Source organism: Ursus maritimus, unplaced genomic scaffold (genome assembly GCF_017311325.1).
Source record: "Ursus maritimus isolate PB19 unplaced genomic scaffold, ASM1731132v1 scaffold_24, whole genome shotgun sequence".
NCBI classification, from domain to species: Eukaryota; Metazoa; Chordata; class Mammalia; order Carnivora; family Ursidae; genus Ursus; species Ursus maritimus.
Window position 1 is genome coordinate 45,945,059 of NW_024424897.1, and position 13,446 is coordinate 45,958,504.

Below are 13,446 nucleotides of genomic sequence, written 5' to 3' on the forward strand. Positions count from 1 at the left end.
TTAATTAATTATTAAAAATAAAAAGTAAAAAAAAAAAGCTAAGCCAAAATGCAGCTATACTATATATAGGCAAACAGCACTTCCTACCTCTAAAATTTCTTACAATGTTTCATGAATTACATTTCCAGGTTCTCCTGCTCATTTCTGTGTGTTCTTTATTTTCCAGCTCTGTCACCTGCAGATAGACACCCCAGTGGGCCTCTCCCCACCCAGCCCCTGCAGAGTCCTCAGGAAGCTGAGGTGAGCAGGATCTCTGCCCCCCAACAGCCCTGAGCAAGCCAATTACCTGTGGAAAACCCGAACAAGAAAACAAGGTAGACAAACATGAAGCGACACAGGTCTCTCAGGATCATCTGCAGGAGAGAGCAGGCTTGTCAGAACCAAGTCCAGTCCCAGGCAAGGCCAAGGGAAGGGTCAGGACTATGTCAACCTGGGGGTTAATCTTGAGCCCAAGTAGAACCGGAGAACATGCAGGAAGGTTTGGTCTGGTGGTTTTCAGTTCTGGGGTCATAAGGAAGTCATCCATAGCTCCCCCTTCCTTGGCCTTTGTTCTGGTGGGAGAGAGGGGCTGGTATATAGAGGGGTCAAGTTTCAGGGGAGCCCCCAAACCTGGGTCAGGGCCATATAGCCTGATTCTTGAGGAATTAGCTGGGAAAGTGGGTCCTGAACTAAACTAGCACCTCCCCAGACATTACAGAGGATGGACAGAGTTTGTAGACCATGTCCCACATACCCCTGGTATAGACAGGCTCTGTGGAGAATCTACCTGGACACTGGCACCCACCTTCTCAATCATAACAGCATAGATGCCCATCTGCTGGAAGCCTCGGGTGTAGTAGAGCATGTTGGTCCAGCCCATGGCCAGGGAGAACACCATGGAGGCCACGTACTCCTTGTGGTGGCAGAAGTACAGCACCACGGTCCCCAGCATGAACAGTGACTGCACAAAACTGAAGGTGGAGGGATAGGAAGCTCTGTCTGTGAGCACCCAAGAGACCTGGCACCCCCTCAGAAGCACAGACCATAAGCTGTGGTAGGAGCTAGGCTTGGCTGTCCTGCCTCCTTTAGCCCATGATACTCCGTGGGAGCAACAGCATCCCCAAGGGGGCAAAAGTTGGTTGGGGGGTGCAAAATCTTATTCTCTTTTTGTAGAAAGCACAAATATTAATACAGTACATAGACAACTATACAGTATATTTGTAGTACTTTACATATTCATCCCAGGTCTCCTTGTTCATCATGGCCTCCTCCTGAAAATTCCCCCAACTACCTTTACACTGTAGACCACACTGACCACCTCAACTCCCATTTGTATGAGAGAACCCAGCAAAAAATTACCACTGTGCTGATCTGAGTCTACTGCAAACTGATGTCAGTAGACTGGCTCATCAACTGGAATTCTGCTGCAAAGGAAAACTATTCTCTGTATTCGCAGAACCTTAGCCAAAATAAGAATTGACACAGTTGACATAGGTAAAGAGCTGCTGTGGGGGCAGATGGAGCCCCCACATATGAATTTGGGAAGCAGTGGACAAATGGAAACTGACTTAGCATAGCAGATGCAACAAAACTAAACCCATATCTGTACAGGGCAAAGCTGAGAACCAATTCATTTAATCAAGGAGTCTCAAAAGGCTTAGGAACCTCTGGAGGAGAGGTGAAAAGACCTAAAATAAGGAAGAGTGGAGGTTTCATCTCTGAAGAAGGTAAAACAGAGGATCCTTGGATCCACTTTCATCAAACAACAGTGAAAACATTGGTATTTTACCAAAAGCAGGAGACTATATGATTTTTATATAATTCAGATTACAGAAAGCCCTCCTTTCCACTCAGTTCTCAGAAATCTGGCAGCCAGACTTCTTCCCTTCGGGTAGAATACTGAAAAGATGCAATCGACTAACTTTGGATATTCTTCAATAAATAACTTACACAGACTAGTTTATAGTGAAGCTCAAAATTGATAAGCCCTATTCACACATTAAGAGCTTCTAGAGACGCCTAGGTGGCTCAGTCAATTAAGTGTCTGCCCCTGGCTTGGGTCATGAGCCTAGTGTCCTGGGCTCAAGCCCTGCTCCATGGCTCCCTGCTCAGTGGGGAGCTTGCTTCTCCCTCTCCCTTTGCTGCTCCCCCTGCTTGTATTTCTCTTGCTCTCTCTCCCACTCTCTGTCAAATAAATAAATAAAATCTTTTTTTTTAATTTTCAAAAAGAGCTTCTAAACAGCTTTTCAGTCCTCCACTCTTACTCATGAGCAGATATCAAAAATTTCCAAATATTCTCTAACACAAAAGATAGAGCAAAACAAGAAATTGGGAAACAAGAACTTGGAGAAAATAAAACCTATGCAAAAAGAAGACAAAATTACCAAAAACTATCTTAACAGTCTCAGAGAGACAAAAGAAGATTGCATCAATGAAAAAAGAATAGAATGCTATAAATAAGGAACAAAGAATTTTTTTAAGAGTACCTAGAAATTAAAAACATGATATAAAAAATAATAAACTCAATAGAAGGTTTGGAAATTAAAGTTGATCTGAACCTCCCGGAAAGAACAGTCAAAGATAAAGAGATAAAACACAGGTGAAAAATATAAGAACTGGTTCAGACTAGGTCAGGAAGTTCAATATACATATCATAGGGTTCCAGAAGAGAAATTAAGAAATAAAGGATATAAATTTCCAGAATGAAAGAGCCCCCTAAGTGCCCAGAACATTGGATAAAAACACATCTACATCAAGACTACATCATTAAGTTTCAGAACACTAGGAACAAATAGAAGATACTACAGATTTACAAAGAGGAAAACCAAACCAGGTCTTAAAGGAGGATCCAGAATCAGAATGGTTTTGAGTTTGTCATCTAGAATACTGGAAACAAGGAAACAATGGAGAAGTATCTTCAAATTTTTAGAAGAATTTTATACCCAACCAAGCTATCAACAAAACATGAAGGTGTCGTAGAATATTTTCAGACATGCCAGATTTAAAATAAATTTTACTCCCCCCTTCCCTACTATGTGTCCTCTCTCTTTGGCTAAAGGATGCCTTCCCCCCAAACAAAGGAGTGAATCAGTAAAGAGGAAGACATAAGGTTCAGAAAATAAGGGATCCAAATCAGGAGAGAAGTGAAAGGGATCTCCAAGGTGCTAGGGAAGGGCTAACACCTTGGATGTATACGTGACAGCAGTGAGACTCAAGAACCACGTATGGTGAAAGCTGCCTCACTGTGCTCTCCACCACAAGACCATCCTTTTCACCAGATGACAATACTGAAGGATGTGCTCAAATAAAACAAGGAGGAAGATCAAGAAAGAGACAGGAGTCTAACCCAGGAGGACAGCAGTGAGCACCCCAAGGCTGGCAGCAAAGAGGAGTCCCAGGATGACAGCTAAGCAGCAGGCCCAAAGAGCAACCAGCTCAGTTAGAAAGAGAGGACAGCACTCCAGGAGGAAATCCCTCAAGAAAAAAAAAAGGAGCAGGGGATTCCAATCATATAATTCAGGTGACTGATTTTGAGAAAAATTGTACTGAGAGGCTTCCAAATATGTGGGACGAGTTAACAGTGGATACAAAGAAACCTAAACGAGTAAAAATGAGACAATTACTAACTTTAGGAAAAACAAGAAAAAAAGATATAGTATATGATGAAGCTCAGCTGTGAATATGCTTGTAGAGACCTAAGAACGTAAATTACTCGATATCCAGTAAAACAAAAATTACTATGAACCACATTAGAAGGCTAGAGGAGTGGAAGAAGAAGGGAAGGAAGTACAAAGATACTAAATCCTCATCTACCAGGTAAGTAAACGTCAGAAGAAAGTTACAAGAATGAAAAGTGATTGTCCCTGGGAAGGAGGAATACAAGGAATGGGAAGGGTTAAGATGAGGAACTCATATACTGACTATAAGTTTTTAGTACTCTTCCATGTTTCCCTATGTGCATGGATAGCTTTGAAAACATAAAATAAATTTCTAACCTGCCTACAATGGGTCTTCCTAGAAATAGAATCAAGTTTATTGGCCTAATGCTATGTAGGAGAATATTGCTTCTCTTAGTAAAGCAAACCAGCATTATACTAACCCTATAGACCCTGCCCTTTGGGGTTCAAGTGTAAGTATCTCAGAGAAAGACAAATACCATATGATTTCACTCACATGTAGAATTTAAGAAACAAAACAGATGAACATAGGCACTGGGAAGGAAAAATAAAATAAGATGAAAATTGAGAGAGGCAAACCATAGAGATGCTGAACTCTGGGAAATAAACTGAGGGTTGCTGGAGGGGAGGTGGGTGGGGGGAAGGGGTCATTAACTGGGTGATGGGCCTTAAGGAAGGCAATTGACGGAATGAGCTCTGGGTGTTAAATGCAACTGATGAATCACTAAATTCAACCCCTGAAACTAATAAAAAACAAAACAAAATAAAACAAAAGTGTAAGCATCTCAAGATTACAGTAAAAGGATGGGATTTGTGAGTCCTAGGGACAAGCGAGCTACAATTTGAAGAGAATCAACTACTTGTATTTGCCAGGAATCAAGAGAGAGGCTTCAGGAATGAGGGAAGCCTAGAAATAGAGTGAAGTCCATAGAAGAGATCCCAGGAGAAGAACCCATCCCCATCTGAAGGCCCCCTTTGTATCCTGGGTCCTGCAAGGAAACTTCATAAGGTTCCAGTTTATTTTGTGAGGGAAGGAGGTTCTCAATGACATCCACATTGCTTTATAACTATGTTTTTGCTTATCAACGTACCTCCCCAAGTAGGGGGCATTTGGCAACATCTGGATACATTTTTGGCTGTCAAGACTGGGGGACCGGGAGAGTGCTACTGGCATCTGGAAAGTAGAGGCCAGGAACGTTGCTAAACATTCTACAATGCATTGGACAGCCCCACAGCAAAGAATCATCCAGTCCAAAATGTCCACAGTGCCAAGGCTGAGAGACCCTGCCCTAAAGATTGGAAATTCCTTGAAGATAGGAATCATATCTGTTTCATCTCAGTATCCCAGTGCCAACTCAGTGAATGTCCAATGGTTGAACAAATGTATGAAAAAAATGAACAAGAGTATTCAGATTGCAACTCAGACCATAAGCCACTTGAGCCCGCCTCTGTCATTCCCTAGCACCCGGGGCATATCTGACATAGAGTAGGGCCTCAGCATCCACTCACTGAACACACATTTTCTGAGGGCCTTCCATCATTCATTCAACATGTTTGTGAGGTCCTGCTATGTCCCAGGCCCACCACATGTGAAAGGGGGGGTGAGAACTGATGGCTAGAATCTTAGGACTGGGCCAAAAGATGCTGTCTGCTATTGAGGCATACGCGTCAAAGTGTCACTTACAAAAGCATCTCACTGTAGCTGTCCACAAACAAGGTCTTCAGTGACGGCCGCCTCTGCAGGAAATACTGAATCTGCAGGCAAATAGAGAGAATAAGATCCCAGAAAAGGCTAAATGGTGAGTACTTGCGATGTTTCCTAAATGGCCTACAATGGAACACAGGACTGCGTCAAAGCAGAGATTCCGAAGAGGGTAGAACAGTGAGGCTAATTTATGTAACTCAGTCGGGAGAGATTTTTTAAAATAGAGAGTGGAATTACAACTATAGTTAGAATTAAAGACAGGAAGGAAAATCATCAAAATATTATTAATTGCTGTGTTTGAATGATGAGATGGATTTTTTTCTTCTTCCTAATATGTGCATTTTCCCCTAGTTTTCTTTAAGAACTGCGTATTAAAGTAAAAATTCTTTAATCAGCCTCCACTGAACGAAGTCACCAGATTAGCCAGTGCTCTCCTCTCCCTAAAAACATTCTGAATGATGCCCACAGTGAGTGCTGGTGGCTAGGAGATCCTCTCTCACCCACACACCCCACTCCCTCCCACCAGTTAATGCTGGTTGCCAAGAGTGCTTTTTGCCCACTGCACTTGCTTTGTATTTTATTATAATATAAAATATGAGTATAAAATAAAGACAATTGCTTCTGTGAAGACAGAGTCCGATGATTTGGAAAGACTCCTTAATGGTGAGTCACTAAGAAAAACTGGGTGTAGCTTAGATTTAAAAGATTAAGGGGAAAAACATCACAATAATCTCCAATTATTTGCAACAGTGTAACATGTAACAGTGGCCCCAATTTCAAAGAAAAGACTGTTCACATGTTAATCGCCAAGGAATATGCATGTATTTTCAGGTAAAATAAAATGATGCCATTGTATGTGTAGATTTCTTTCACTATTTTGAACGTTAACAGACTGTTTGGATTAATTGAACACCTACCAGTCATGATCCTGTCACTTAAGAGGCTTCCATTCTACTTCTGTAATTAAATATTAGTTGATCCTTGAACAACATGGTTTGGAACTGTGAGGGACCACTTATATGCAGGGTTTTTTATATAAATATAGTATAGTACTATAAATGTATTTTATCTTCCTTATGATATTCTTAATAACATGTTCTTTTCTCTAGCTTACTTTATTGTAAGAATATAATACCTATATCATACAGAATACGTGTTAATTGACTGTTTATGTTATTGGTCAGGCTTCCAGTCAATAGTGGGCTATTAGTAGTTAAATTGGGGGGAAGTCAAAAGTTATATGCAGACTTTTGATTGTGGGGGCATTTGGCACACCTAATCCCTACAGTTTTCAAGGGTCAACTGTACATTCAGTGAGGAGTCCTGACTGTCTTTGAATGTGACTACCCTGGGCCTGCAGGAACCCACGGGGCAGACCCTCAACCCCTAGTCATGAATGCCTGGAGAGCTCTCATCTTCACCTGTGTATCTCTCCCATGAATTAAAGAGTGAGTGAGCAATGAGTGAGTCTCTTCGCTTTGGGTTTTGGTGATAATGGAATCTCACAGTGTGGGAAGGAATGCTTACCCCTCGGAAGAAAAAGTAGACTCCCCCTGATACAGAAAGAATCTCACCAGTGACTCGGAAATAGTCCCCAACGGTGTGTTTCAGCTTATAGGGAGGCTGCAAAGTGCAGAGAAGTTAGTGACTCCTTTCACTCATTCATTGACTCAACAAACATTTACCAAGCCCTGTGATTAAGAGCCAACCCCTGCCCAAGAGGCTCAGCCTCTATCGAGAGAGGCATAGGGATGCCCAGGTGGCTCAGTCAGTTAAGGGTCTGCATTTTGCTTAGGTCATGACCCCAGGGTCCTGGGATCGAGCCCCATGTTGGGCTCCCTGCTCAGTGGGGAGCCTGCTTCTCCCTCTCCTCCCCATTTGCACTCTCTCTTGTTATCTCTGTCTCTCTCTCTCTCTCTCTCAAATAAATAAATAAAATCTTTTTTAAAAAGAGAGAGAGGCATAATTAAAGACAGTGCATTATTGGGGACACTGCAAAGAAGCCCCTCCGTGGGACCTGATTCCCAAAGTGGAAGCCTCTAGGTATCCTTACAGTGCTGTGCTGCCTCCAGACAATGTCCCAGTCCCGAGCTCTGCTAAGAGGAGGGTGATGGCATAGGTGGAGACATTCCTATACATTCCTATACACTCAATGCCATACGCTTCCTGCTGCTTCCACAGCCACAGTGAGCCCCTGTAAAGGTTTCCCATGGATGGTGGAAGGTGGAACGTCCCTTACACGTGTGTCATCCTTGTGTCTCAGACACTTTCCTGGGGTGGGTTTCCTTTCTGCTTGCCATCAATTGTTTGTAAACACTGCTTCACTAGCTTGTCTTATTAGCATGTTTCTCTTTTCTCATAAAATGAAATTATTAAATGGCCTTACTAGGTGGATAGAAGCCAGGTTTTACCTAACTTGGAAGTGGAATTTTAAATCAAATTTATAAGCAAGTTGCCCTGGAAATAACGGCAACAAATTAAGTGCTTGGGTACTGAATGGAAAGGATTCAATACAGTAACTCAAAGGAGTCGATGGCTCCTGGCAGAGGAAGAAGTCAGGTCTTCAGCTGATTTGATGGGTGGCCCAGGACCTGGCACAGAAGATGTGCTCAAGGGGCGCCTGGGTGGTTCAGTTGATTAAGCGTCTGCCTTCGGCTCAGGTCATGATCCCAGGGTCCTGGGACGGAGCCCCATGTTGGGCTCTCTGCTCAGTGGGGAGCCTGCTTCTCCCTCTCCCTCTGCCTGCTGCTCTGCCTGCTTGTGCTCTCTCTCTCTCTCAAATAAATAAATAAATAAATAAATAAATAAAATCTTAAAAGAAGGAGGAGGAGGAGGAGGAGGAGGGGGAGGGGGAGGAGGAGAAGGAGGAGGAGAAGGAGAAGGAGGAGGAGAAGGAGAAGGAGAAGGGCTCGAAAGTAGATGTCCAAGGAAAGAAAAATGTGTGAGTGAGTGAACAAAAGTGGGCAGGTCAGCAGGATGGCAATGGGCTCAGGGCTCATGACAGCCCATGACCTTGCAGACAGCCAACCCAGGGAAAAGCTGCTTCTGGAGCCCTAATTCCTCCCTCTTTTCTAACCTATTGTCCCTCCTCTGCCATCAGGGACCTCACAGACCACACATTCGGCCTCACGGAACCAGGAGGCTAAAGGAGGGACTGAGAAGGGGTTGGGGAGGGTCGCTAGGACATCCTGAGAGATGGAAGGCAGAGCATGGGTACATAAGGAGCTCCAGGTGATCCTTTCATCTCTCCAGCAAGCTGGGAAGGAGTCCAGGGCCTGGCCTGGCCTGGGTCTTGGGGGTCTTGTAAGAATGCCCATCCCTCTCCCCACCTCCCTGTCGAGGCCGAGCCTCAGTGCGCACCAAGCCATCCACAGGCCTGTAGTAGGCTGCCGTGGTGAAGATGATCATATACAAGCAGTAGACGAAGAAGTTGAAGTAGAAGATGCGCTTGACAAATCTGTCCCATTTGTCCTGCAGGAGTCGGTTCAGCGGTTCCACCAGAAGCATGTCGTGGCGGTTCTAAGGGGAGCAGAGAGAGGTGAGGCTCACTCCCCAGCCAGAAACCACAAAATCTCACATCCAAGAAATCTCTGTTAAAGTTCCAGTACCCTAAGATGGATGAGCCAAAATCAGGTCATCCTAACCTTTACAGGCCATCAAGCCCAACCCCCAGCACACGCTTAAGCTCCCCAACGAGGTCCCTGTTCAATGTCTTCTTCAATACCTTTGGGGATAGGAATCTCCTTGCTGCCTCACACAGCCTGGGGAGAAATGCTAACTGTCAGGAAGATCTATCCTCTGGAGGAAAGTTGGTCTTCTCTGGTTTCCACCAGGGGTCCCAGTTCTGTACTCGGGGACCCCAGTACTGAATTTCTGCCCAAGACAGCCTTCAGAGCCATGAAAATGGCAGCTATGGCCCCACAGCCCTCTCCTCTCTAGGTCAAACACCCCAGGCTTTTTGGAGCCATTTCCTTCATGTGCCAGCCCTTGGGGATTCTGAGTCCAAGGCCCTGATCCAGCATGGCAGCCCAGGTGGAGGCTGACAGGGCAGAGCAAAGCAGGCTAGATCGCTCTCTCCCCTGAACTTTGCCCCTGTAAACACAGCCTCTGTCCTGTGAGATACAGTGGCAGCCCCTTCTCACTGACAGCAGGGACTCCACCCCCTGGGTCAGCCTCTGGGGCAGGTATCACCTTAGAAAATACAGACAGGGAAGGTGGCCTTTCTAAGCAGTGGTGGCAGGACAGACTTTTTATTCAGTGGCCCTGGGACCCTCATTTGGAAACAAAATAAGTAAGTAAGATGCCTACCTCACACCTACATAAAAAAAAGTTCTAGATAAATTAAGGAGCCAAACATAAAATACCTACAAAGGAGCTAAACAAAAAGTATCGAAGGTTATGTGTACAATCTTGAAATGCGAAAGACCTTGCAAAGCAAGATACAAGTCACAGAAGCTATAAAGGAAAAAGACTAATTTGACTTTCAAAATGAAAACGTTTTATAAGCAAATGATGCCTTATATGAAGTTGGAAGACAAGAGACAGACTGGAAGAAAATAAAATATGTGCAACATTTACAATAGAGAAAGAATAAATTCATTCTATAAGAAGAGCACCTACAAACCAAAAGGAATGGGGCCAACAGTCCAGTAGAAGAGATGGCCAAGGACAATGAACAGAAAATCTACCAAAGAAATGGTCAGATAATTACTGAAAAACTATCTACCTCACATTAGTCAAGAAAATGAGAATTAAGACATCAATAGGATAGTCTTTTTGGCCCCAAGAACTTAAATTAGTTTTTGAGAAAAGATTGCTAATACCCAGGTTGACAAGGACATGGGTAGACGTACTCCCATTGGTGGTGGGCAAATGAATCGATGCAGTCTTTTTGGAGGACAACTTGGCAATAGCTATTAAAATGTTAAAACATACATCTTTTTTGATTTAGGAATTCCAATTCCAGCATCCTAGAAAAATTCCTAAACTCATGCCCAGTGGCCTGCAGCACTGTAGAGGCAAAAAACTGGAAATAACTTAAATGTCCTCCAATGGGCTTTTACTCCCCATCCCTACTATGAAATATTATGCAGCCGGAGATTTTTCAAATGAAGCAGGCCCATATATACTGATATAACATGGTCTACAAGACACAGATTAAATGAAAAAAACTGGTTGTTCTACATTTTGTATAGTAGGACCCCCATTTATGTAAACAAAATGAAGCCACGTTTTTACATGGTATAAAAAGGGGATTCTTTTTGTCTATCAGAAATATTTATGTCTTTATGGGAAAATTACCCTACATTATTTGTATGATGAAGGAAAACATTCAGTGGGAATAAATGGGGAGATGAGGCATCAGGGCCTAGGCCCCAGGCAGCAGGTTTTCACTGATGAAAGGGCAGGCAAAGCTGGATGGGGGCTGGGGTGGGGGTTGGGGCACGATGAGGCCAGGACCCCACCCTGACCAGGCCACACCCAGGCCCACTCACAGGGGTCTCGCTGCTGCTGTAGGCGATCACCTCCAGCACCGAGTTCTTCTCACAAGTGTCAATGCAGGACAGGTCGTAGAGCGAGGAGTGCACGGGCCCGTATGCCCATTCAGTGAACTTCCTGGACAGATGCCTGCACTCAGGCTCCTGGATCTCCCTCTGGAGAATATAGGCCAAGACCTACCACAGGGATACAAAAGCCTGTGAGATGCCAGCCTGGAGCCCCGCCACAGGCACATCCCCACCAGGCCACCAGCTCTGCCTCAACAATAAGTCTGCTTCCTAGCCCAGCTGGAGACCCAACCCAGCCTCAGGAGAACCCTCACTTCTATCCAGCAGCCTCCTGACCAACCTGCCCACTAATTCAGACCCCAACCACAGCCACATCAGACTCATCATTGCCTGATCACATTGGCTGATCATACCTGGTCACATCCATTTCACCCTTGGCTCAACCCACCCACATGCCCAGATGCCAGCACCTCACCCCCACTCCACGCCTGGTTGGTGCTGCTCAGAGGTGGAAATCAGAAAGAGACAGGCGTGACGCCTGGTTTCTGCTTAGCATCTCACAATTCTACCCCACCCCTACAGGCTAGTGTCATAGCAGCAGGGCTCTGCAGGGTGGTGATGCCAGGTGTGCAGCAAGGCAGGCAGTCCCCTCCCATAGCACCCTCGAAAGTCACACCCCTAGCTCAGGCATGGAGCCTCCCCCTACCCCAATTTTCCCACTCCTGGCAGCCAGAGCCAGTGGTGTCAGTCCCTTCTTGTTGGTGAGCTCCTCCAGCTTCAGTGTAGGGTGGAGCTTGGCCCCTAGGATCAGAATTTCATTGTACATGCTTGTCACAAATTTGGTGTTGTCCGCTGTGTTGTCGGCCACCTCTACCAGCGCGTGCAGTACTGTGTTGCCCACTGAGTCCCTGGCGCTGATGTCCGCTGGCTGCCAAGAATTCTGCAGCAGGAACTTCACAATGCCCAGCTGGTTGGTGCATGCAGCCAAGGAGAGAGGCAGCTCACCTGTGGCCAACACAGGTATATGATGGGCCTCAGGAATAGACTAGCTTGGTCCCTGGACCACCCAGCCTCCAAATCCCTCTGTCTCCACCCCAAACCTCCCCTTAGCAATTGTCAAAAAAGACCAAGTTTCTGCCACATGGTGTCCCTACCAAAGTAGAAGCCAGGCCGCCCTTTGGTTTTCTTAAAGAAGTCTCCGTTGGCTGCAGCCTGGACGTCTGCCCCATTCTCCACCAGGAGGGTCACTAGGGCCATGTTCCTCCTCTCAATGGCAATGTGCAGGGCCGTCTGGCCTGTGGAGATGAGTGCTGTTGGTTTTGTACTCACAGTTCTGTGCTTGGACAGGTGCAAGGGGAAGACTCGGGCAGAAAATGCCAGATGACCCCCTGCAAGAGGAGAGCAGGCCAGAATGCCCAAAGGGGGCCCCGGGAGTCCCTGTGGCAGGAGTAGAGACCCCCGGAGGGACATCAGACTGGGAACTAGAGTAGTCAAAACTGCCCAACGTCAAGGAACAGTAGCAGAGACAGTAGCCATGGCTTCCAGAGGCAAAGAACAGCAAGTCCACAGAGGGGAGGATGGGATCGTCAGCACCAGGAGAAACCAAGTCCAGCAGGTGGGGAAGGCAAAGACCCCCTGGGACCAGGAGCTGCCACCTCAGTGGCTGGTGCAGAGAACGAGGAGCTGAAAGGCTTGCCCAGGCCTGACAATGCCTCCTGGCTCCAGGTGTGCTTGTGGACAGCGCCAGGCCAGCCCCCAGACCCCTCCTCACCCTTGTAGTAGCTGTCGGTGTAGCTGGCGTTGACAAACTCCTTCAGGCTGTCTGTCTGCCGAGCGATCTCCAGGAGCAGGGGGATGGTGGCGTTCTGCCCATCGTGCAGGTTGAGCATGGCTTTCAGCAGACAGGTCTTCCCTGTCTCTGGGTCTGCAAGACAGAGTGGGGGTCAGAGCCGGGCGCGGCAGCCAGGGCCCCTCCTGGGAATCTGGCTGTGCGGGGCCACCTTTGAACTCGCTGTCCATGAGGTGCTTCTTGCTCTTCTGCAGGAACAGCAGCAGGCTCTGCAGCTCCTCACAGTCATTCTGAGCAACAGCTTCGAAGATCTTCCTGCGGTCATAGAGCTTCAGGCTCTTCTCAGACCTGGCAGTGACAGAGTCCTGGGACGGCCGCCTGGGGGCCAGAAAACACCTTCAGCTAACCGTTCCGATTTGCCTTCAGAGCTTATCAGGGAGCATGATGAAAGCTCAGAGCAAACCAAAAGGGGAAAAAACATTATACAAAACCCATCCCTTCACTGTATGGTGACTAACATAATATAATAAAAAAACATTAAAAAAAAAAACCCATCCCTTAGTCTAGGTGACTGTCCAGGAAACTGATGTAACAAGGAACCATGGGGTGCATGTGGCCTCATTCTACCCCCACCCTGTCTGTAGGCACCATCTAGAAAGTCTTTCCTGCCACCGCTTCCTCCAATACCCAAGCCACTCACTTCTCTGCTTGCTCAGGAGCTGGGGCTCTGGAGGTAGTGGCCTGGAGGGGGCTGGAGGCAGGGGTTTTAAGGGTTTGGATGGCCACTGC

The 13,446-nt window shown here is 46.2% G+C and overlaps 1 protein-coding gene across 1 annotated transcript in view; it reads right to left on the reverse strand.

The window, feature by feature from the left end:
* Nucleotides 1-13,446, reverse strand: part of TRPV1 (transient receptor potential cation channel subfamily V member 1) — a 29,691-nt gene that overhangs the window by 14,611 nt on the left and 1,634 nt on the right. The window contains exons 2-11 of the mRNA XM_008695251.2: nt 12,869-13,035; nt 12,640-12,792; nt 12,023-12,163; nt 11,575-11,873; nt 10,857-11,036; nt 8,722-8,880; nt 6,889-6,984; nt 5,341-5,411; nt 785-950; nt 287-353 (exon numbers count right to left, since the gene is read on the reverse strand). Of these exons, the coding sequence (XP_008693473.1) occupies nt 287-353; nt 785-950; nt 5,341-5,411; nt 6,889-6,984; nt 8,722-8,880; nt 10,857-11,036; nt 11,575-11,873; nt 12,023-12,163; nt 12,640-12,792; nt 12,869-13,035 (1,499 nt within the window). The remainder of the gene's footprint in view (nt 1-286; nt 354-784; nt 951-5,340; nt 5,412-6,888; nt 6,985-8,721; nt 8,881-10,856; nt 11,037-11,574; nt 11,874-12,022; nt 12,164-12,639; nt 12,793-12,868; nt 13,036-13,446) is intronic.